This window comes from Syngnathus acus, chromosome 15, assembly GCF_901709675.1.
Source record: "Syngnathus acus chromosome 15, fSynAcu1.2, whole genome shotgun sequence".
In the NCBI taxonomy this organism is placed as follows: domain Eukaryota; kingdom Metazoa; phylum Chordata; class Actinopteri; order Syngnathiformes; family Syngnathidae; genus Syngnathus; species Syngnathus acus.
Window position 1 is genome coordinate 920,168 of NC_051100.1, and position 26,447 is coordinate 946,614.

At 41.6% G+C, this 26,447-nt stretch overlaps 1 protein-coding gene across 1 annotated transcript in view; it reads right to left on the bottom strand.

Moving 5' to 3' along the window:
* The window catches only part of LOC119135024 (adhesion G protein-coupled receptor A3), a 63,742-nt gene extending 38,342 nt beyond the window's left edge, over nucleotides 1-25,400 (bottom strand). The window contains 10 exon segments of the mRNA XM_037272329.1: nucleotides 882-1,031; nucleotides 1,125-1,344; nucleotides 3,377-3,541; nucleotides 6,866-7,079; nucleotides 10,061-10,224; nucleotides 10,809-10,880; nucleotides 11,096-11,167; nucleotides 12,452-12,523; nucleotides 16,884-16,955; nucleotides 24,819-25,400. Of these exon segments, the coding sequence (XP_037128224.1) occupies nucleotides 882-1,031; nucleotides 1,125-1,344; nucleotides 3,377-3,541; nucleotides 6,866-7,079; nucleotides 10,061-10,224; nucleotides 10,809-10,880; nucleotides 11,096-11,167; nucleotides 12,452-12,523; nucleotides 16,884-16,955; nucleotides 24,819-25,036 (1,419 nt within the window). The 5' untranslated portion in view covers nucleotides 25,037-25,400.
* Nucleotides 25,401-26,447: the final 1,047 nt, after the last annotated feature.

Here is a 26,447-nt window from a genome sequence, read left to right on the forward strand (position 1 = left end):
CACATCAATCAGGTCAACAATTTATAATCACAATTGCGAAGGGAGGAACAGTGGCTTCATTCATTATAGAGCGATTTCATTTAGATTAGTAGCTCCAAAGGGGACTAATTACTTCCCTGGGATGGCACCTTGCTGTTTACTTGTACTGTACTTCTCATTGTTGCTTCATTGGACTATTTCTCATTAGATGAATATGTGTGGTCTCCACTGCCTCGTCTAATACTTCAAATATCCCCTAATAGTAGATTTTCCCCGGTGCCCCGTTAGGGCTAATTGGACACGCGAGAATTCAGCTCAGCGCTACCTGCCATTCAATGCGATTTGGGGTCTCTGATTGCCTTAGGCCAAAAGATAAGTTCACTTGAAGCAAAACGAGGCACGTCTTCCTTCTTCTAGGGTGATTGTCATTCAGGCAACGGGGCGGAGAGGAAATGGAGAATGCAACAACTTCATTCCTGCGCTCAATTAAGGTTACAAATACCCATTTGGAAGGACTTTTTAGCAAGTCCCAGCTTTCTCCCCCTGAAGATCTTTTTCGATTCACTCAAAAGAAAAGACATTGTTGTCGTCGTATGAGCTTGCAAAGCTGCCAAAATGACAAATCCCTGCTTAAGACAGTTTAGGGTTGAAGTGCTTTTTGAAGTTTGTAAAAAGCATGGAGAAGAAAAGCGGTTTCATTTGGACAAAAACACAAACATTATACTGGACTTAAAAATCTCCCAAAAATGGTGCCGTCCCGAGACATCCACATATCACCAATCAGAGAAGTATTTAACATCTTCAGAAAGTGCTGAAACACACATTTTGCAGAAGAAACTTGGCAGGACACCAACTATTTTGTTCACGCGCACCAATCGTGGTTTATTTCTGTTCCCACTTACTTCGTTGCGTTTCTTTACCAGTCTGGTCAGTCTCTCAACTAGGTGTGTAACAAAGATGACATCCATGACATCAGTGAAGTGAGCTGCCCTGCTGGTGAAGGCCACTAATTGCTGGCCCAAAGGCTGAGCATTGCTAGTGTTGACGGTAATCTGTCGGAGGATGGAGCATATTTTGAAAAACATTTTTTCTTTTTTTTTTTTTTAAAACTATTAGTGATGGTGCGTGCCGCTTTTTATCGATACCTGGGTGAGCTCATGTAGCACACGTGTGAGTTCACTGGCATAAGGGCACTGAGTGTAATCCTCTTCATCCCACCGTCCAGTCCGGTCACAGCGCCGCCATGCCTTCTTGTACTTATGGCTGGAGGGCACCGGAGCGTTGCCCGAAGGGTGAGGCGCAGAACCAAAAGTGGCAGGAGCGCAAGGTAAAAAAGCCAAGATGCCCGCTAGAGTCTTTGGCCATCTGCAAGTACAATATCATGATATTATCCAAAAGAGCTCTGCGTCTTGACTGCACAAAAATGAAAAACAACACAACTTAATGCACCCGATGATACATCATATCCTTGTTCTTAGCAATTTACATCATCTGCATACTATTATTTATTTAAAAAGACAACAGAGGACTTTTGGTTCCTCCCAATAGAAAGTTGATCCAACCGTGTTCTATATGGATTATCCGGTTCAGGGTAAATGGGGTCTGGATACTGCCTGAAAGAAATGCATCACACTGCTCCCCACTCAATTATAAAGCACAGACACTCAAATTCACACTGAGTGGAAATTAATGCAAGTTAGGTGAGTGAACCACTACACCACACTGAAAGTGAAATTGAACCCACTCCATCTCCACAGCATCTACAGAAAGTACTGCATGCTTTGATTCAACGTGAAGACATGGAGTTTCCCGGTACCTATGGTGGACAGGGAGCTGTCCCTATCTGGCAACAACCTCACTCAACAATTGTGCAGGGAATCTGAGCACATGGCTTCCTTCTGCCTGGCGCCAGCACTGAAAGTTCATCTCCTGGGACAGAATCAAAACATGTCGGGAAGTGCACAGCTTCATTCATTGTTGAGTGGCAGGCGTAAGGACCATCCTGCAACTAGTCAACTGCTCTCAGGTTGCCCAAGCATGCCTCTGCTCTGGCTCCCGCTACCTGGTAATAAATGGAATTCAAATGGTCCCAAAGTAAAAAAAAAAAGGGGGCTCGTTTTCCAGCTCATTAAGCCAGTCCGCCAACAGAGGCTGAATGTGTATGCTTATGCAGCGGAGGAGGGCGAGGATGACAGCTACACTCACTCACGTGATAAGCAAGGACGTGGTGGGCTTTACTGGTAATAGAATCGTGGTGTGTCTTTTTTTTTTCCCCGTGGGAAAAGAGCAAAAGGAACAAATCCTCCCAGATTCATAGCAGTGAAGTAAAGGTCACACACAAGAGATTGTTATACGTGTGGGACTTCATCTTTGTATCAATATGAGAGTGAAAATAGCACATTGCTCATTTAGTATGCTCTATATTGGTTGGCACTGTTGTCCAACCTGCATTTTCCGATTGTGGCTCAGCCATGACCCAATTCATCAAGAGCGAAAAACAATTAGGAAAGCATACTGTTTAAAATGAACCTTTGTGTATCATATTCACACACACACACAATACTTTTAGAGCCCCTTATTAGGAAATCGTTGATAAACCTCAGGAAATGTCTACTGCCCACCTGCGACCCACCAGGTCAGATGTAGGGTTAGTTTGCATTTAATTAGCGTGAAATCCAGAAAATAGCTGTAAAGCTGGGATAGGCTCCAGTACGCCCGCGTCCCTCGTGGGAGTCAGATCATGGATGGATGAAGTTTCAAATGTGGTGAGGTCAGATGAAATCATGTTTGACTTGTCTAAGAATATGATACCTTAACAAGATGAATTTTGAGGTAGACTTGGTGAAATGTTCTGCTAATATTCAATTGCCACAGCACTTTTTGAAGGTAAAGAAAGTGATTTTTTTTGCACTGACCATGTCAGTGATCTAACTTCAAGCCAATAGAGCACACCTTTCAGTTATTGAAGGCAAAAATCTAAAAGCAGCAAAGGCCATGGAACTCATTGAAGCAAAAAAAATGTTCTTCCGAGTATTCCAAAGCATTCTGGAATTGAAAAACACTTTGTACAAATATCTCAGAGACCCTGCCTGGAAATAAGGGTTGCCGAGACTCATCTGTGAGGACTCATGGTTTGGAACCGAAGGGTCACAATTTGACTCCAGCTATGGGCATAAAAGAAAATAATGCTACACACCAAAACTCTTAAAATCCAAGAACTCCATATATAGCTTGATGGAAACGTGGCTGACCTTGAAACCTGTGGCCCTTAATCCTATTTTTTATTTATTTGTATTTCTTTTTTTTTTTATTCCATTCTTTTTGAAATTCTTGGTGCGAGGAACCATCCTAATCAAAACGGTTATGATGTAGACAGAAGAGTCTAGAGGTGACTCACCTAAACTCTCCCTTGTTGTTAGTGACTCGGTCGGAAGGGCAGTACGGCGCAGACATCTCAAGGACGACCAACTCCATCTGCCGAGAACTGTTGCCACGGGAACTCGTCACTAAACACTCCCAAGTACCAGCGAGGCCCACGTCCATGTTAGCGAGGATGACCTCACTGGTGGAGAAATAAAAACAGGGTCATGTGACTTGAATTTTAGGAAGATTAGATATGTTCATCTACTTTGTAGAAGTCACATAAGGGCGGATTAGAAGTGAGGAGGTAGCGCTTCAATGAGATTTACAAAGGATTTTAGGGTTAACCGAATTTGAGTGATGACGACATGATTTTTGGGTGGCTATGGATTATTTGAAGGATTTAATGATCATAATGTGTGGGAAATTCAGATTTACAAGGATTTAAAAAAAGATATAAATATGTATCCATTCAGCTGTGGACACCATACAGCTCGGCTTTTCACATTATGATTTTCCTACATTACGAGAAAAAGGTCAGTCACACACATTATGAAGAAATCAGTCATTTGTGAAAAGGTACATTTATCAACCGCTGACCTACATACAAAGTAGCACCGCATCATTATGTGGAAAGAAGACCCAGCGGACTCATAAGGAACATTTGTGCTTGCCGGCTGATGTTTAACAAACTGAGATAAACTTTCAATTAGTCCTTCCGTGCAATAAATGTTTCAAAGTTGGCCCCATTTTCAGGGAAGCTTAAAGAGACTTTGCAAAGGTACTACATAAAATGTGACCCCAAATCATTGCAATAACTTTGATAACTAAACAGAGGACTTTTTGAGTGGAGACCGAGAATGAGAGTTCAGTGGCAGATTACTATACTCAGTAATACAACGAGTAACGTGTCATAATACTTCATTAGACCCTAAACACAATATATTTTTACAAGGCAAAATGAACATTACAAAAGTAACACGTTACCCCCCAACGCTGGCAAAGGCATCCTATTTTTTTGCAGTAATATTTCCCAACCATTTTCTTGCTCATTTTGTACAAGATTACGCTGATTAAAAATGGAAGGGATTAAAAGGGATACATCCAAAGTGTCTGCTGCAGCTTGCTTGCCACGGGGCTGTAAAATGTTTGATTAATGAAACATGACTCACAGGATGGTCCCACTGCTACTGCTAGTACAGTTAATACTGCGAATTTGGCCTAGCACCATTACTCAGCAGGAGTCTAGCCGAACCATCGGGGCCTCAGGGGGTCTAGGGCTGTTACGCTCACTGCGAGAAATGCAAACAAATCATCTTAACACGACTGCAGCGGCAAATAATGCACTGTAATGACGTGGCGTGGCGCAGCGCAAGGAAGGACCTGAAGGCGGAACCAAAGACACCCAAACAATGACGAAACAAAAACATCACACTTTAGCCTTAATCGCCAAAAGACGACACGATGCTTTGACGTCTCGTGTGGCCGCTTCGCCCAAAGCGGCACGAGTTGAATGGAATAGCCTGAAACGTGTCGAGTTCACCTTCAAAGAGGTCACTTCACTCAGACTTTGCTGCAGCCAGTGTGACAAATCCAGACACAGGCCTTAAGCCACGTACTAAATCTTGTGTACTCAGTCTTTCCCCTCTGATGGGACATGCAAGCATGCGAAGTTTAATGACTCAGAGGACATTGATCCAAGGTGACAAACATCAACAGGGGCCGCTGGGACTCATCAATTGTTCACCGTGGTTGAACAAGCGTGCAAAATGACCATGTGTTAAAGAACAAGTCCACGGAGATTCAAGTGTTTACTTGTTGACTTAATGAAGAAAGGAAGTCCGATCTGGAACTAACACCACACAACATCCTCAGGTGCAACACTAAGCAAAGGTGAGGCTGATATTTGTGTTGGTCCTGTAAGACACTCAAAACACATGGAAATGTCTTTTGCTCCTGCTAGAGAATTTGCAGATGGGAAACATTTCAGGTTCCAAGAAGAACATGGGCTTCACTTGGGGGAACAAACTGCATCATTTGTATCGAAATACAGGCCAAAAACAGGTCATTCTTAGGAGGACCTTGGAGAATAATAAAGAATTCACCAAGTCCGATGTAGTATCTACCATAACGAAATTGCCTGCCTACAAATTTGGCTTTGTTGAAGCACGCATACAGTGCTAGACAAAGTTATTACAATTTTTTTTTCTTTTTTAACTGTTCATCAGCTGGGATGACTGAACGCCTTGTGATTCCCTGCCTGGTTTGTTACCTTCCCTTGTCTCCTTCCTTTTCAGGAAAGAAGCCAAAGGAATGTTACCTGCGCTGTGGGACGGATGAAAAGCTTTAGCTGGCAAGCGTCCACCGTGTGGGTGGTTCCACCTTATTTGTCATAACATTGAGGCAGCTGGTGACAAGTTGGGAGCATGTCTGGCACAGCAACTTTCTCAATCCTCTGTCTGTGTTGACAGGATTGGAAATAAAATAGAAGCAATATCAAAGGATGCATGATTTGTGATGTCCTGCTTTTCCCGCCACTCCGGGCCAGTACAAGTTGTGAATTTGAAATTTTACATCACTGCAAGATTTGTAATCACAGGACCAAACTGTGAATATTGCGCTAGTACAGGAAAACAAATTTGGGAGGGAAATTATACAAAACATAAAAGTAATTTCAATGCATATCAACACTCGTGTAAGTCTCATCAATATTTACTTTAGAGGAGGAAATGAATACAATTGCTTGTAAGCGACAGGATTATCCGAAAAACACGTGTCAATTTTCGACTTAACTTTGTAGCAACAATTATGTTTCAGCATCTGTGATCAGCAAGAGCTACGGGTGGGTTGCAAGGCCAAGCTCTCTCGGGATTGGCTGCAGATTGCTCGGGGACGTTGGCCCACTGCCAAGTCAATTCTTTCCTGCGCTTTCAGATCCTTATCCAAGGCACCAATAACTAAAGTTAAATCCCAGCTACTTTAGATGATTGAGAGATATAGGAGGACGCTAGGTGTGTGTGTGTGTGTTCTTTACATACATTATCTGTGAGCTGCAAATCAGTTTTACTATGTGTACTGGATTGTGTTTTTCATTCAAAATGGGTATATTAAATGAGCTTTGTGGCTCATCAAGTCATTACGCCTCGCTACTTATATACTGCAGTAACAGGCCGAGAGGAACATAGACGACTCGTGAACGTCACCTCATCATAGAGAGCTGTTAACACGTCATGATTCATGTCTTTGCAGTGTACACCACTTTCACAGACGTAATGAATAAATGTAGAGTGTCCGTTGCATTGTTATGGAACATTTAAGGCTCTATTTTCTTTTTTCAAATGACATCATGTCCGCAATTCGTTGTGCTTCATTTCGCCTCGGAAATGCACCTCATGAAACTACTGAGCAGACTCAATGGCTGCTACAGCGATGAGTCCTGATTTCCAAGCAAACTTTTCAAATGTCATCCGTTTACATTTTCTCTCGTCACTACGCTACACTCCACTATCTGTGCTGTTGGTTGTACCTGGTAAGCAGACAACAGTCATGAAGCAAGGTTTCTTCCACGTAAACGCCTCGGTCCTCTTGCGTGGTGACAGTGTGGCCATTGTGATGCCACTGCAGCTCAACCGAAGCGTCCAAGTAAGTAACAGTGCACTGAAGAGGCAGACGGTCTCCCTGGAAAACCAGCTGCCTCTGGGAAGGGATCAAATGAAAGAGGGGTACCTCCAGAGCTCCATCTAGGAAATGAAGAGAGGAGAAAATAGCAATGGAAGCATATCACACATCTCTTCCCCCATCGCTAATGCGTTCATGTAGTGCATGAGCTTAAGTTGGGCATCCTTGTGATGAAATGGAAATGAAGACTTGCTGTGGAGGATATGTCTGTGGACAGAATTTTGACAAATGCAGCATTAAAAGCATTATTCTAATCCATCCTTGCCTCATAGCATGCAAAAATCAAGGCACCGTGGCCACAAAATAGCATTCCGTCAAGGTCATCCTCATCCCCTGTCATTCTCACATGATGTTGCTGCAAGAGAAGAAGAGCAGCTGATAAAAGAGAACAGCCTTGAGCACTCCTCTAGACTCTCCTTGACTCCAAGCATGTACGTACTACATAACAATGGAAGGCCGTCATCAATACCAATTGACTTTGGATTCGTTCTAGTATTTTGCAAGCATACTCCCTTTTTTTGATAAGGATTAGATATTAAGATGAGTTTGATTTAACAAAAAATGCAAGTGCAGCATAGATTGTGATATTTTTGTGTCCTCCGACCATTGACTGTCCGTTTTATTTATGAACCAGGATTAGCCTCAAGCTCTGCCAGCAAATTGTACCACCTTGGGAATTATTTCAGAGGGTGTTCAATACGAGGCTAGACATTTCCTTGGACACGCTCCAAAGAGCAACACAGTCATTGCCTGCACTTGTATGCAATGCTTTTTGGCCCTTGCTGCTATGCCATCCGTTGATCGGCCATTTGACGTCTGCTTCATAAAAGTCGTCTATACTGCAAAACACTTGTTTAAAAGAGACTTTCAGAAGCATTCCTAAATATTTGCAGCAGTATTTAGCAAAACGATTTCACTATTATAGAATAATAGTATGATTTGGGGACGTCTGTTTATATACCAAGTGTGAGGGAATTTCTGAGAACAAATATTTGTGAGGTCAAGGCTCTCAAGTTCTGTATATTGTTCAGCATCAAATCAAACTCTTCTCTCTCTCTCCCTCCGTTCCTCTGGCTCTCACCCTCAAACTCGACTGACACTTTATGTAACACATAATGGGGCATCCTTGGTGATGATATTTCTGTACAATTATTTTACCGCCCTCTGTTGCAACGTTCCATTGTCCATACAGTATCTTGGACTTTGTGTAATAGTGGTTAGGGTTAGTGCTAGTAACAGACTGCACAACCGACAATTTGGAGTTGGCCAAATGCTGCTACTTTTGAAGCTGTGTATTTTTGCGTCGGACGCTGCCGAAGCAAAACACAATGATTGGTTTATTGCAAGTGAGGTTGTGTCAAGGAGAGACAACAAAATCGGACATAGTGCTGTTTGTGGGAGCATAAAAGCATATCAGTGTGCCTTTTGTCTATGGAAGAATCATTCACTCTGACAAGCAAACGTTGTTATTATACAGCTAAAGAGTTCCCTCTGGAGCATGACTGATGATATTGTTTAGACTACATTTAGCAATTAAAAGTCTGCAGTAATAAACTGGTCGCTATTTTACCACACTTTGGCAGAGAACTTGAATGTGCATGCTGAAAAGATGTCAAATTCATGTTTAGCTGTCTACATGATACATCCATCCACATCTATCATATCTGCATATCCTCTTCAGGCTGAAGTACCCAGAGAGAATCTAGGCAAGCATGGGGAAAATGTGTAAACTTCACACAGGAAATCAAATGATGAGATTTAAACAAAGGTCAGAAGTGCCTACGTGAAACCCTGGGGAAAATTGCTACAGTCATATTTTTCATGATGTCCATTTGTACATTGATTGATTCAAACGTACTATCTGGAGGGCTTTTAATCGTTGAGGTTCTACTATATTGTGGCAATGATTGATAGAGGGTAAAAGTGTTTGCTTTGTTGTTGCCCCAGTCCCGCCCCCACTCAACCCTCTCCATGCACTTTAGAATTTGACATTGGCGGTGGTTAGTAACACACCATTTCCTCAGCTCTCACATTCCACTGATAAAAAGTACAACTTATCCCATAAGGCCACGCTTCTACAGAGCGAGACTTGGCTCATAACACAGGAGACCTGTGGGATAGATATGGGAATATTACCATCAACTGCTCGGCTGCCAGCCTTGTGTGTGAAGCAACAGAGTGAAACAACTTTTTCAGATACCACTTCAACAATTTTGCTTGTCTAACGTGTAGCTGAAATAAAACCATCTTAAGATCACAAAAGCGGCCATTAGTGGGGTTTCTCACTATCAGCTTCATACTGTTGGCAGTACACAACATACGGATTTGGGCATGGTTACTCTTCATTCTCCTGATTGTCAAGGGCTTTATGCTGCCCAAGGCATTTATTCAGCAGTTTCTCACTGGAGTCCATTCTTGCTCTTTTATCCGTGGTTCTGAGTTCCCAGCCAACCTCCTTCCTTTCTTAGTGTACAGTTTTTCGGGACACTGAAGTTTCAACATTATGCCCAAGTCTGACGCCATTGGAAAAATGCATCATTGCACGGACAACCATGTCGCTCAACGGAAGTACCGGCCCGAACAATACCGTGAGCTAAGAAAAAGAAAATAGATGAAAGTTGAGTGACCCCCTTTCTCTGCTGGGTCCAGCCATGCAAGTGAGAGATGATGTGCCATTGAGCCAGGAGTTAACCGAGCAGATGGCACGAGCAGAAGGAGCAGCGGGTGAAGATTGTCAGGCTCAAGAGTTGGTGAAGGCCAGGCAACGTTACCAAATGTTGGGCTTTATGCTTTGGTAATTGTGGATTTCTTTCTCCCACCTCGCACTTATTATTGCGTCGCAAAGAGGGCTTGATTGTTTTAGGATGCTAGTTAAGTTTAATGATGTAGGCTAAATTATTTTCATGATGCAAATGACCCTTTTAGCACCGCCTGTACAGTTAACCGTCTCATGACGATGACAATTTGACTCTGGAATTTCCATTACTTTCTAATGGAAAAGCAGTTTGTTAGCGTAGCGGACAATCAGAACGGAGGCGCTTACCACATGTGAGCTGCTGTCCTCGGAGATTGCGAAACCCCAGGCCGTGGAGGTGGGTGGGAAACACGCATGCCGTGTCATTGCCAATCCTCACTGAGTTGCTTCGGGCCCACAAGAGAAGCCATTTCAGCTGACAGTCACAGAATAAAGTATCTGTCCTGAAGTGTCTGGTGAAAACAGCAAAATGCAGTTACAAACCTGTAAGTCAAAAATAATATTTCATATTACACTCTTCCTTATAAGCGTGCATCAATTGTTAATGCCGAGTTCCATTTGTGGTCCGCATTCTTAAGCAGCATCAAAATGGCCTCTTGGCTCTACAAATAACTACAATTTATTCTGACATTCATTTTCTAAAAAACATTTTACATATTGTAATTGACTGTGGAAAAAAGTTCTTTTGCAGGTCATCTGAAATGTTGTGAAAAAAAGAACTATAATAAAATATATATCGAGCGGGGGTGTTTCTCTTGAAAAATTGTGGGCTGCTGTGTTTGTAACGAGCAGAATAATGCCGCCCAGAGGAATAGTCTCACGTTGGTACTTAAACTGCATACTAAATTAGATGAGATTGAATCAACTATGGTTGCAGCCAAGCAGTGCATACTATTTCACCTCAATCGCTTCAACAAGAAATTCCATACAATCTATTGACTGATTATTCTGATTGCATTCATCCTTAATAAACTTATGTCAATATTAAGTGAATGACCCAGATTTTTAGATCTCATTTCTTATCAAATTTTCTTACAGTACTCTTAGAGCCACTAGGTGTGAGAAGAGTCCAACTGTCAACGTGGAGAAGATATTCCCAGATAAATTCCTGCAAGCAGAAAAACATACTTTTCAGCCACATCGGAGAAATAGTTCTACAATATCCACCTATCTGTCCATCTTCTTAGATCCTCAGCAGAGAAGCATTCCCTCCTCACTTCCTCTCCAGCCCCCCCGAGGAACACAGTTTAATGCCAAGTTTAAGAATAATAATAACAGCGATGCAATCTCAACATCATTATTACCAATAGAAAGACAACTTACAATTTGAAAAGATTGCCCAGATCTAGAAACATTTCAGGGGAGAGGCAACCTATTCTGTTGTTGGACAGGTCCCTGGAATGACAAAAGAAGGCCATCGTAAAACACGTTGGCAAAATACGTATGTACGTGTTGTATTAAAAAAAGTTGGAGGTGGTGAGTGCATCAACGTTTCCTTGTGCCCTTCCGCTATGCATTTTCTGCTTCTTTCCCTCAAACGCCAGCTTAAGCAGTCGGGCCTTGTGTGGAACAGAGCACTGTGCTTCTGTCGTCTAAAAATACATTTCTCAGAGTGAAAAATGATTTTATGCCCATCCCTGTGGAGGTGCCAAATGTTAAGTCCAGTTTCAAAGCAAAGGAGCAACACTGTTTTTTTAATAATAATAATAATAATAATAATCCTTGCCCATATCGACCTCAAATATGTATACATGCAGAGGGGGGGGGGTTGCACATCTATGGATGTGTGCCCTCATGCTCTGTAATTAAAGAGCAGCTTTGCTGGAGCAGCTGTGGGAAAATAAGCAGAGCATTCACATAATCACCAGTTGGGGAACACTTAAATTAACACTTTGCGTCTCCCTGAATTCAGAAACACAAAGACAAGTATACGCGTGCGTACACGCACACACACAATAACCAACTACCAACCACAATAACCAATATTATGAATGAAATAACCATTAGAAATATGCACGATGTTCTTGTGCCATCGCAGAGATGATCCTTTCACAGCATCTTCATTCTAACTAATTACTTCGACATCTGTCCTAGCTAGGCATCTAAAATAAAAGCAGCCAATGTGTGCGTAGTATGTCTTTTCAAAATATTCCAAAGAAGCGACTTCAAACCGATCCATGTTCACACAGACTTGCAAAACAGACACTTGGGAAGAAACACTACCAGCATGACCAACTCTTGAAAACCTTTGCCAGCATCATCTTGTTGGTGGGTGTTTATCATTTTGGAAATATATATCATATAGTATGCTCCTAAACATGAGTGGTAGAGTCCATCATGCACAATCGAACTGGCCAATTTGTGTAATTCCCATTTTGGCTCCTCTCAGACTTAAAAACATTCAAATTGAAAAAGATTCGTAATGCGCCGAGCTGAACGTGTCCAAGGAACTGCGGATAGGCCAAATGCAGCCTGCAGGCTATACGGTATAAAACCTGTGGCTGGAACTTAAAGGATAACATCTTTTCACATTTTCATGCAAGGAAAATTATTTGCTTGCATGAAACTGCAGTTCATTTTGACATAGGACTCAATATATATTCTTGTCATCGCCAAAGGCCAAATGAGTTCTTCCCTCGGCTCCTGGAGAAGACCGTGACGAGACTCTATAATACTTACAGTTTCCTCAGAATCAGCAGACCACGGAAGGCCCAGGGCTCTACTCTGCTTATCAGATTATTCCTCAGATCCCTGAAGAGGACAAACAAGAAGGAGTCAGGGCAAACGGTACAAAAGCAGAGACTGTGAACACATGCTTTCCATGCAAATAGGACTTCATACAAATCATAGTCCAGGTTATTGGGATACGAAAAAAAAAACACCAAAGATGAGGAATAAAATGTTCAAAGAAACTTTGAGGAATATCAAACCTTGCCCATACATCTTCTTCATATTTTTTTTGTGGCTAAAACTGAATGTTTGCCTTTTGTGCAGGTCGTGTGGATTTAGTTCCCAATCAGTGACTCAACATGTGTTCTGTGACCAATCCAGTCTGAATGTGAACAGGCTAAGATTATATAAAAATTGGACAGGTTAAAAAAGGGAAAAAAAGGAAAGAATAATATTCTGTATAGTGACTAAGTATAAAAATACAGAATTCCATCAGAGATATTATTCTGGTTTTCAAGCTATAAAAAAAAAAAAAGTACACTCTTGCTATTACTAACCATTTCCTGTTTCCGTAACACCCTGACCACATCCCGGGGAGAGGGAACACACATCGTGGTTTTACTCAAGGACTCTGCGTCAACCACCACCACCCAATATAAAAAATAAAACAATCCAAACGCAGAACAGTGGCGCTTACATTAAAGAAAATGCATCAGAGCTGGCCTCATGACATACGTATATAGGTCATATGATAGCCTCTTAGTCCAGTCAGGTCCATGAACGGGTACCTCTCATCTTTGCTCCATTCTAAATTGTCTTTGATCATGTGCAACATCCAGCTAAAGAGCAAATGGAGGGTGCGGGCCCAGAAGTCATCCATTGTGCCTGCAGCACCTTCTTTCATCTTGACCTGTGTTACCAGCCCTGGGCTGCTTTGCTGAATTAGCACATAATGACTCCAGGTTCATATCAACTGACTAACTAGAATTGCAAAGGTCAATTCTCTCTGTTTACTGACCTGTATGGATATAAAAACACACACACACAACTAATGTGACCGATTCCTTTCTGGATCAATACGAGTACCACAATCACACGCATGCACGTTTCTTAAGCTTGTGTGGGCTCAGTGAATATTGATGTAGTTATGAGAATATTTACAAAAGGTCAAGTTCCACCCCAAGTAGGCAAATAAAAGTGAAGCCCGCTGCAGGCACTTGGGCGGGCACTCATCCAAATGGAAAGTGACGCTGTATGATATATTTGATTGCCCACACACTTAATGAAATGAGACAATGGAATGCACTCGTTTGTATCACACTAAGATCAGGGTGACTCAAAGGGGGAGGGGGTGGAGCTTGTGGATCATTTGTTTCTTCATAATACAACGGGCTCTATTTCCGTGGACAGCGCATGTGCATTCGGGCGTAAAAACTGGCCCATCTTGATTTCCGAGGGAGTGCAAGACTCCTTTAGTGGTCATCTGAAGATGATTGGGGGGTTTTACATGTATTTTTAGAATATCAAAGAAAATGCCAGAGGGGCTGAATTGGGGCTGGAAATCAGTTCGATCGTCAAACAATGGATGTGGCTTGACTAATCGGAGCTGTAAGCACACATGTGAGGTGTGTTTTATTACCTGTTCTACAGTCTCTGCATGGGTGCCAAAGTTAATGGTCATCAACTTCAGGGTCAATTCGCACAGATTTGAGGGACTGTGATTTTTATTCTGCACTTTTCGCCAACACAGCTCAGAGACATTTACTCTGGTCGCTTCCCTTAATTAGAGAGTGCTCGCACCACCACGCTTGCCGTAAAAATAACCTTTTAAAAATACATTACGCTCACATAGCTAGAGCTACCAGGTGGGTTATTAAAAAGCATCACTAAGCATTAGTTGAGTGCTTATGTGCTTTGAAAAATCTTGCAGTTTTTTCGATGGAAATTTTATCAATTGATGGAAAAAAACCGTGTACAGCCACCCAACCTCATTCTTAGGTTTGATTGAAAACATAGATCAATTTGCCAAGTTCAAAACCTCTGATGTCACACTTGACAGACAGCTGGGCTAACACAAACAACAACGCCCAACTGCAAAAAGTCAAGAGCAGGAAGGCAATGTGCCTGCACAGAGAGGGAAAACAAATGTGGGCGAATCATGGTGTGTTCCCTTGTAGGCCTGCGTATTGTTTTTCTGCGTGCATGTTAAGTGTGTTGTTTTTTTTCCATTCATCAAGGACAGAATCGGCTTAAGCTGCCTTTACACATTACTGTAACAATTGCTGTCACTGACAAAGCCCAAGAACGTGCTTTTCTATCCTGAAGAGCAAAAGAAAAACAGCAAGACCCACAAATAATCAATAAGTACAATCTTTTATTCACACACAAATAGCCTAGTCATTGCCATTTTGTTATTCTGTTCCTAGACTTAACCTCTGACTCAGGACTTGATATGGATAACCTTAGAGACTCATAGCGGTCGCACAATCATAACAGACAGAATAATGTGGACACTCCAGACTGGCCATACTCTCATCAATCACTTCCCAAGGAGAAGCAGAGGCGGAATACAATTCATTACTTCAGACGAAACAAGAGCGAAACTTTTGAAGATGCCTCATCTGGTGCTTCGCAATGAGTTTGCAGGGCGGACAATTGCAAATGCCAGACGCCAACTTCGGAGACTTTTTTTTAGCATTTAGTATTATTCGAAGTATTTTGATATGTAGGCCAGTAATTCAAAGAGGATCCGAATATCCATGGACAGAGTTCAGTTGAGTATTTGGTAGCATTCACATGAAACCTCAAGTCACAATTATTTTGGAGCCTAAAAAGCATAATCGTCAGTATTAATAAAGGCTCTCTGTGTATTAGATAATGGGCTGAGGACACCCCCCCCCAAGCACCCAGTGTCTAATATGCTGTTAGTGCCAGTGGGTCCCACGGCAGCAAAGCGTGAACAAAGCTTGTCACTGTTCACTGCTCAGTTAGTTTTGCCATTTCATCATGGGTTCCCACCACACAAAACTCATTGTTCGAGTGCCAGTGAGGAAGCACATTGTCTTTCATTTTTACTTCTACCGTCTTTCTACTTCATAAACATTCCAAATGTAACAAAATGATTGCTGGATTTTTTCTTTTTGTCCCATTCATTTTTCTACATTAAACACAACACAAACCTTCTTTTTCTTCATCTTTCCCTTCTTCCTTTTTTCATTCTATTCTTAATTTTATTATAGAGACTTGACTTTTTTCAATGAATAGAAATTGAAAGCGCAGCGTTGACTTTCTATTGAATCAGTATCACAATTTCCCATGGTTGTCACGCCAGCTCTGTTTGCTTTCCAGGAACAACCCAAGCAACATGAGCCCACGGTAGCAGGTTGAATGGTGCAATCACACATGCACTATTAAAGCCGTCGATCCATTGCCAATTTCTTTTGATCCCGTCATGCAGCCAGCCAAGCACCCGACTCCAATGTGCCAGACCAAGGAAACAGTTGGCAGTCACTTTTGCGTACCTGGCCAGGCATCAAGTGCATTGACAAATGTACCCAAATGCTCCAAACGGCAAAAGAAAATAATGGTCTACTGCTCTCTATGGTGTGACTTGGATCCACATTTTTTTTCCCCTTATCCCTTGGGACCAGTTGGTCTGTCAGCCAGGCCTGACCCAGCTTAATTTCTGAGATCAGATGAGAGAGTGGCAAGGCTGAAAGATGAATTCATCACTATCATCCAATAAGATAGAGGGATGAAAAATGAAAACATAGGCCACCTTGCCAATGAGCGGCTGTTTAACTTCCCCACTTTTGGCAGCGAGTGCGAGAAGCTATCAGAGCAGGGTATCTTTTAAACAAATATTACTCAAGTGCACAACATTGTCACAGATGATCAAATCAAAGTAAGTGGCCACACCAAAGTATATACTACATCTGTAATAGGACAGAATTAAGAGCAGAGTACATCCATTGTCCTACTTCCTCGTCATCTCCAAATGTCATCCAGCCAGATAGAGAGGGAGGGAGGGAGGCAGTTCTTGGAGGGCTCCTCAAAGGTGAAAGCAATCAATTGGCTGACTTGAGGGGTCAGGCATGAGTAGGAGCACAGTCATCATAGATCTCATCATCAGGCAAGTCTCCTGGGACATTACATAAAGCGTCGTCGTATTTGCGGACAAGGTTTGCACACTGTCCAAGCTCCCGCGTTCTGCACTACATTAAACCTCGATATGATCTATTTTAAGACATTTACTGTAGCGATTGAGGTTAAGCGCTGGGGCTAAAGGGTGGAAATGACTGGCAATCCTCCTGCAAGTCGCACTCCTAATTTTTACGATGTCTTCCTTTTGGCTTTCTACAGCTTCAGTACAATGACAGACAGCTATAGTGGCACTCGGGGGAGGACAAAACAATAAAGTGAGCTTGATTTAGGTACTTACAGTTTTTCCAAAGCTGCCAAGCCATAGAAGGAGCCGTTCCTCAGCACAGCGATCTTGTTGTTACTCAGATTTCTGGTCAAGGGCAAACTATGATTAGAAATGAGGTCAGCATAAACAGTGACATGTATGAGCAGATCACAGGTCTGTGCTTTTGACGCGCGATGATGGGTAATCATGCAGAAACCCGAACCAAGAATCCAATATTTTTATTTAGTCCTGAAATGGTACAAAGGCAGGAAATATAGACAAAATCTGGGAGTAAATATACGTATGGAACACATGGATGGTTGGATGCAAGAGTTCTGCATGTTTACCAGTTTTTTTTAATTGGATTATGTACCTATTAATAGTTTCTAACGCTTTTCATACTGAAAAGAACACAGGAACCACAAAAGCTTTTTAACAGCTGAAATGAAGATAATTGGAAATTGGCAGCAGTATCTGTACCTGAAGCTACACCTTTAATCGATATGATATATTACCATCTGTACATAACTGCTAGCAATACGCATGTCGAGTGCAAGACAACTATAATAAGACATAAGTACCAAGGTTCGAGTTTGTGGGCATAACATTTTGTCCGCCTCAATTAAATGATATTACTTTGGCAATTTTATTAAATTGAAAACATTTTATGTGCAGCTGACTGGAATAAAAAATGATGGTAAGGTAAGACAGGAAAGCTATTTAATGTCACTTGTCGTGATGAGTTATGGGGAGATATTGTCTCTAAAAGTCCATCAACATTTCCTGTAACTTGTGATACTCGTGTTCTTTTGCCATGAGGCTAGCTAGATGTAACACGCCAGTTGCATCACTCCTATTAGCATCAGTGAGTAAATTCCAAACAGCACGTATAAGTTATAGAAGATAATTACAAATATGGTTGAAATTATTCTCTTGTTTAAGACTTGTTAAGGAAGTACTTTTCCAGTTTTTTTGTTAAAGTGATACAATAGAGCAGAGTATAGTCTTTGGCAGACAAAATTTCATATTTTGCTGTTCTGGCAGAAGAAAAAAAGTCCCTATATTACTCAACTGAATGTTTTGAGTTTGACAGGGTTGGTTTCATGTTTCCTATTCAGCCACATTTACACTAACACAATTTGATTCGACGCTATACAGTGCAGTCTGCAGATGAGTTATAGGATACTTATTCCACTGCCTAGATTAATGTCACTTTAAACATCTATTGAATGGTGTTTCCGGATTTCCTATCTGCTAAATATTGATGAAGCGATCAAGCTCTTAAATCATCACGGCAGTGCTGCTTTACTTCTCGGACAGTTCACCCCCCACTACTATGTATTCTCCCACTTGCAGTTAATTCAACTCAACTCCACTGTGTTCATTAACTGGAGCACTTAAGCAACAACCCCAAAGTGCTGTGCATCAAACATAATCCAAATGATCAGAAATAATAAACAAAGTATTTTTAACAAAGCCCAATTCCAATGAGGTTGAGTGATGACACTTAAGTTGTCCAGTAAAGCTGGACTGTAGACACAAAGTAGTCACTCAGCTTAAGCACCCGCCACCATTCCAGCTTGTGTCAGCAAAATCATATCGCCGTGCAACATAGCATTTCCATGTGGGCCTGCCTCAAAGTCTGACTTTTCATCAGACTGTAATAAAAAAACCATTGTCCTTTGGGTCAACTGGAAAATCTATTTTTCAAAGAGAACATGTATGTGATTTAAATTGCATTTGTATTCAAGATGAGATGTGAGATAGATGATCCGACATTTCCTTAGGAGGCTGCGATCGCTGGTGCGCCCCAAGAGGTTTAGTCGACTCATTTACTTTGCTGTTGTCTGCTAGTCTTGTGTGTTATTTTTGATTACATTTGAATTTCAAATTGATTAGAACTTTACATGTTAGAACTTTCACTGGAGCATAGCGAGGGTTACTGGATGTCATAATTTGTGCAGATGTAATCAAGTAGTTATTATGGCGGATAGGAGCTATAAAAATCACTTGTAATTGATGAATATTTAAGGACGATGCGATCTTGGTTAAGCATTGTTGTGATGTAACGATTACAACAAAAATGTTGATTCAACTTTTATTTTTGGTGTTATCTTTTTTTATTTTTTTATCTTATTTTGAAATGAGCAATGTGTCATTTCTGAATACATTTGGAAACAGCACACTGGATGAAGTGGAAGGGAGCCCAAAATCAGAAAGCAACAGTTACGTATATGTTTTCATTTTTGTTGATCCAGACATCAATATCCTACTCGGGCCTTGTCAACTCCGTTTTATTTTCCACACAAAGCTCTCTGACTTCAGATGTTTTAAACCAATAAATAGCAGCATGAAGCAAAATAGAGATGGTAAGAAGGTGCTGACAGGGTCAGGCTCCCCAAATACATTTTGTGAAATTGAAAGCTGAAATTGCAAAATTTCAAAGAAAACACCGCAATCCTTTTGAGAGTCACAAATGTATGTTGCGAATGTGAAATCATCAGATAGATTGTTCTGTCACTAGGATTCATTCTTCCCATTCCCCGGACACCTACACCTCCCTCTTTGGACATCCTTCACAGGGACAGGACAGGACAGGCATCCTCTGTTTGAACAAACTCAAGCGTGGTGCTGTGGATGTGTGTGCGTGCGTGCCGGCCACACTACTCGGGCACGTAGCGCACACACAGGCATCTGCCTAATGTCCAGGAAATGAATGGAATAACATGATTGATCATTACGTAAACAAAGCCACTTGTGGGTATCCGTCCAACTCATTATTTACATTGTCAATTATGTTCTGTGCGGATAAACTGCAAAGAAAAAGAGAGCGGTTCAGGATTATAGGATCCTGTGGATTGCAGTTCATGGAGTATTCCGGCAGGAGCTGAATTGACCAGAAACAAAAAGTGTTGACTCAATGTTGCAAGTGTTGCATGTGTTTTACGATTGAACTTTGTGTTACCCTCCATTCATCGATCCACGCATGCATTCCAAACACTAGAACAACCCAGATTTTGAAACGACAAGAACTACCAGCTGTCATTTGGACAACTTGCACTCACAACTTGTGTCAAATAAAGGTATTTATCGGCGTGATAATGGGAAAAAAAAAGTCACGTTCATGTCTGTCAAGCCGTCCAAACGGGAGACAAGTTCAATCGATGTCGGTTCTCCGTTTAACAGGAGCTCAGGCTTCCAATTTGTCCTGGCTACAGCTGGGAGACACACTGTGTGGTCGGACTGAAATGTAGTTAATCTAGAAAAGAGGCTGGCGGCCATGCAGCGGAGACACCCAGCTGTATTATTACACAAGAGCAGAAACCAAAATAGCAACCGACACCATCCAACACGGCCAATCATGAGGAACGAGAGGAGAGATCACGATGTTAACTATTACAAACATTTGGATCCGCCAGCAGCTCCAGACACTTTCCCTCAACCGGCCAAATGTTGTGTTATTCTAAAAGATAGAGTTAAAAGGCACGGCCAATGAAAACAGCATATTTTATATCAAGCAGCACTGAAGTTGGATGGGAAAGTGACATTGCTTCAAGGGTTACCTAGGAGAAGTACTTCATCTCCCAGCCTCGACATGATAAGTGAGGCCCATCTGCCAGGGATGCAACCCATCAAAACGGAAATTCCCAAGTTGTTTATTCAAGTGCTAGAGAATGAGGCGACGGGGAATTTCGTCCAATAAGGTGACTCCTTTTTGACTGATTAACCTCATTCTAAAAAGCATTTGAATTGTTTCTCAACAAGCGGATTTGTGTTTATTGCACATCATGCAAAGTGACATACGACATTAAAAAGTCAAGATAATAGTTTCGATTCAACTGCATCCCCAAAACAGCAATTCTTCAAATGGTGTCTACTTCTGTTTTGCATAGCAAATCATTTTTTTAAATCAAAGAACAAATGAAAAATGATACGCCCCTAACATGAGATGGCAGAAGATACAATAGATCTGTAGTTGGTCCTGTCTTTCTGCAAGTACTGTACATCAGCTTTGTGGCCCAGAAATCACATTGGTTCAACATCTCATTATTATTTCAGTACTTTTTGTGACCTTTTCATTATGAATGATGACGCTTCGCGATGGAGTCTCTGCATATTCCAAAAAATGTCAATGTTATGTTCATCCAAAATTCTATTCTCTCTGTGTGTCAATCATTAGTATCATTTCAATGTGTAGCCAACGTATTGTACAAACGAGATGCTTTACAATGGAGCAAAAGAAAGATGCAAAGGAAGAAGAGTAGGAGCCACGTGAATGTAAATTATTCACAGCCACTAAGCATGGAGCTTTAAAGCACTTTACACTCCATAGTGCTCAGCCAAGTCTACTTATTAGTGTATCAAGGGACAAAATCTTATGGCGCATCATTTTGGCTACAGATCCTCCTTGGTGGATAGATACGTAGGTCATTGTCTGTTTATTGGCCTACTCGGAGAGGAACACAGAAACTTGGAATCTTATTTTGTAATGCATCTGTTTTATTTTGTTTTGTTTTTTGCAAAGTCAGCAGAAGTTTGATCTTTGCTGGTGGCATATTTGCTTGTGTGCGTGCAGGTTTTTTTTTTTTCCTTTCATGCAACACTGCTTCTCTGTCGGATCAGTGATGTGATGATCCGATTAGCCTGGCTTTGCACCATCCTCCATTTTATTCATTCATTACTTGACTGACTTGACACTTGATCAAGCTGATCTGTGCATTTTTTTTTTTTAAATGAACTGTGGCGTGGCCTTGCACGAGTTTGATCACGGGTGTTTTACTTGCTTGTTGCGAGTGTCACTCCAGCCAGAAATGAAGTGTGACATCACTCGTATGAATAAGGGAAAAAGTCCCACTTTCTTCATTTCCTAAGCAACAATGGACGACATGGCAACGGCAGCTGCTTTATTCTTGTCATGCCTCATGTCCTGCCAACTACGGGAGCATCAAGAAGCACACAGCTGCTCGTGAATTCCGCAGCATGTGAACGACTGCGGCGAGCAGCGCTACTAGCGAATTGGGCTTGGCATTTTCCCAGGTAGTTTGGTTCACTGGTTCGAGCTCTATTCCATCAACGTGCAAGGGCCGCGGCTTGTAATTCAAGGTATGGCTGTACTTGGTTGTTTCATTCCGAAATCTGAATCTAAATAATCCATTTTCCATAACATGTACCCTTTCTAATCCAGAAGCTGATTTACTGCACTTGTTTCTAATGTTGTCAGCTAAGCGCTATGTTCTTCAAGAAAATCCAGCCCCTGCACTGACGACCAGAACCCACACAGCAGACGACTTAATGCTAAACCCAAAGATCAGGATCAAAAGATTTCTTCTTGCTCTCAAACAGTACTGAAGTAGGCTTTGGAAGAGCTTAGTGTGGTTACGTCAAAGAAGATACGCAAATCCAGACGAAAATCACTTTCACTCGCTCTGAAAGTGCAGTGGACCAGTTCACCGAGTCTTTACTGCAGTACCGTTACACTGGGGATACGAACGGGTTTAAACAATGAATGCTAATGAACATTTTTCTGTCATAAAATCGAGTCAAATTTAATAACTGTCAGGCAAAGACAATCAATTGAATAAACAAAGTTGTTGGAAACAAAATGATGAATTCTTGACACGAATTGTTCAAATTCATGCAAGGACATTAGTCATTACCATAATATCAGTAAATGAGACGCGACTTCCAGAGAAATACGGTCAAATTTGAGACTCTTCGCCAATAAGAGATGACATGGTGAAAGGGTTTACAAACAGGTTTCCCCAGGTGGTTCTCTAGCTTTACTTCAGAGAACAGCCAAAAATAAAAGCACTCTCCTCAAAGCTGCATGAGGAGACGGAGCAAAAACATTTGTAAGCATCTTTCCTTTACAAGATGTATAGAGATGACTAGCGATTCCTTTTGAGCTTTTTTTTTTACCAACCAAAATTCAGGCACATTTAAATGTGTGTCCATGTTTGTTTGACAAAGTGTGATTTGTTTTTCCTCATGGTGAAGCCGATTTCATTTCATTTGGATGTGTGGTTACACATACTGTACTTTGTGATAGTGAACACAGCAGATTTGAAATCATGGCTATTATAAAATGTTCCCAGACAACTTCAGCATTCTAATTAGACACTTGCTTTGCGTCCAATGAGTGAGTGTCAGCCACTCCTCATCCAATCTTCCAAAATATGTTGTTCTTCCTCCTGTGGACAAGCTGTGTTCCCTCCCATTACACACACAAGAAGTGATGAACGAAAACTTGAGCCAATTCTTGGTCTTAGCCATTTGGTGGCTTTCTTTACCATCTGTGCATTACACTCACTAACCACATGGGTTTTTTGTTTAGAAGGTCTGCAATTATTTTCAGTAAGCTATGGGACGGGTGACTCATACTGGACACCAAAGTGAGGAATTGGCACCAAGTCCAAAAAGTTAGGAAAATTGAATTGGTGAAAATTGGTACAACCACAAGTAAACTCTATTTTGCCTCAAGTACTTCAACAATTTCCATGAAATGAGATGATTTTTGCATCCCTTGCTGCCACACACTCCACATACAGTTGGTGGGTGCATTTCCAAAGCACTGCAATCCTGCAAGGCTCTCTCACTCCTCACCAATATGAAACTAAGAAAAAGCAAGTATAAACATGTCCAAAGAGGCAATGGTTTCCACGCTTGGATGCCATATGTTTCAGTGGTCGCTGAGGAAATGCTTTGACAAGCACTTCATTGTCCACGTTGCTTATAAGAGCAGGAGAAAATGACAAGAGATCATTTGGGGAAACATTTGGGGAGATTTGTAGTGCTGTCTACAGTTGACATTGGTATGTGCACACTTCCCTGGATATATGTATTTATTTGCACAGCACATCTAAACAAAAGAGTGAGCGGGGAGGCCACTTCAGCCTGACAAAGGTCACATTTCCTAGCGCAGGAAAACTGCTTCCTGGCCAGCCAGAGCAGCCTACCAAGGAATAAGGCGGAATCGTGACGCTACTCCATTACTGGGTTCCTAAAATCCGTTTTTTTTCCTCTGGCACATTACATTTTCACAACACTAAAAATTCAGCATAACAATAATATACAATATCATGATACAGTTTGTAATATTTATGATTCTTATATTATATTATTATATCATTTCCATATTAATATTCCCATTTCCTATACCTTTCCAAATTTAGGAAATCAAATTCCATATTTTCCCATACTTGTGTGCTGTTAAAACATCTCTTGCTATGAAAAAAAAGGTCAATCTGCTAAAACGTACTTCCGAATCACTACATGTACGTATATATATTGCAGCATAATTTATAATTTGCTTCCTTTATTTCTACTTTAAGATTTCAATTCCCTCAGCACCTAGAAGCTGCAAAAAGCATCACATTGACAAATGCTAAATCCAGAACACAGCCCTTAACCATTGGCCACTTAGAGGAACTAAAGTCCCCTTGGCTGCACAAAAGACAACTCCAAACTAAATGACTGCAAGCAAAGTGCAAGCATTAATCAGCTGAGCCCGCCGTGCAAAATGTTTGGCAGTAATTTATGTATCAATAGCCTTTACATTTCATATTTACTGAAGGCAGAAATACAACTGTTAATTAGTGGAGCAGTCAGTCAGTGCACCTGCAGAGAAGCAAGGAACATTATCAACCCCCCTAAGTGTATGAAGTGCTATTTCATCAACAGGAGAGCACACAGGAGGGGTTCTCACACTTGCAATCAAAGTGTAACATCCGCATTTTAATAACTTGCAGTATAATGCAGTTAATAGGGTATACTTTAGTCAAAGGCCACCGGAGTTTGCTGTTTTGGGGGTGTCTGACAATTTCATGGTCGGGTTTCTGTCAACCTTAGCATGTAGAGAAAAAAACAATTGCTGCATGTATTTGAAAATTGGAAATCAATTAAATGAATAAAATGATATATCTATCTATCTATCATTTCTTGCATGTATCATTTTACCTCCTTACTTACAGTGAGAAGGTCCTGTTGGGCAAAAAGCTCGGGTGCAGTGTCTCCATCAGGTCCACATCATCACACACCACTTTGACTCGGACGTGCTGCCTGCTCGGGTCTTTGGACCTTTCGGCCGAACATTGACAGCTGTCCACGATCAGGTCCGGGCAGTTTCTGTTGGCCACGCTGGAGCCCCACAGCCCGAGCATGGCGCACAGTAAAGTCACAATCGTCATGATGGAATATGCTCCTTCTCGCGCTCATCTGTCAAGTGGTGTCCTCCCAGCTTGTAGTCCATGGGCTGAAGCCGCGGTGCAGCTCTCACTCACGCCGTCATCTCCACAAACAGCACTTTTCAAGCTTGCCCAATGTTTGTCTTGACTCGTTTCGTTCCATTCTTGCCATCAACAACTTCTCAAGTTCCCTTGTGGTGCGCCATGCGTATTGTGGACAGCGCGCTCCAAAAGTATAGACAAACTTTGGCGCACGCACAGTTTAATGACACATCGAAACGTCCCTCTAATTATCATTGAAAAGGTTTTGTCAGAGCTGCTGGCAACCGCTGCCGCCAGCAGCCTTGGACCAAGTTGTTGCCTTCAAAGTCCCTCCCAGCAAGTTTAGTGGGCTTGAATGTGCACGGTTCTGAACTTGACGGGATCCAGAAGTCACATGACTTTGCTGTCATACATTTTGGGACTTCAAATGAAGGTCAAACTTTCATGATCTATGTTTTTGCCAATTTGGTTTTGATTAGATTTTATTTGGATGTTTTTCTTGCTCTTTTGTCCCGTTATGTTATTGCGTCCACCTCCGGGATTTTTATTTTTATTTTTTCATCTCCTTTGGCTTAAGTAGGGCTTGACTGATAGATACATACATAGGATTCTGGGAAAATAATTTACGCATCTATTTAAATAGATGCGTAAATTATTTTCACATTTTATTGGATATTCTAAATTTAGAATATCCAATAAAATGTTACCGGGCCTTAACTGACCTTAACTTGTGTTTACCCATCAGCTCCCTCCCTCAGACAGGTAACCAGGTGTTTGCTGTTGTCTCATCAGTTGTTACCTAAATTATTATCTTTTTTTTTTCTTTTTTTTTTGACTGCACCTGTTTCACTTCCCTGCTTGATGCATTTGGGTCCGCAACCATGACAATAATGTTCCATGACCCATTTATGCGGTAATTGATTCCAAAAGTTCCATCTGATTTTTACTCAACTCCACGTAGCATCCGAGTTTCACTTTTGCAATTGAACTACTGAAATCAAGTTTTATTGAGATGCATCCGGAGAACAATGGAAAATTCATGCTTGAGATCGAATCTGATCGTGATGTTCCTCCATGCAGCTTAGTATGTGTGAGCATTCCTCCCTCATTATCTATATGGCTGTGATTGAAGAACAAAAGATCATTTGAGCCCAGTCCCATTGACCTGGCAAAAGCAGTGCGTGTTCTCAATTTGTCTGTTTGAGCGGCAGAAAAACACTCTATTCCGCCGACATGAGTAAGCTACACAGGGACCAACACATCCTGTCTGCTGTGTTTATTATCCACACATGGAGGCCTGGTTCCCTCCCCATTGTACTCACTTGCCGCCTCCCAGGGCTGCCACTCACGCATGTTTTCACAGATGTACTTG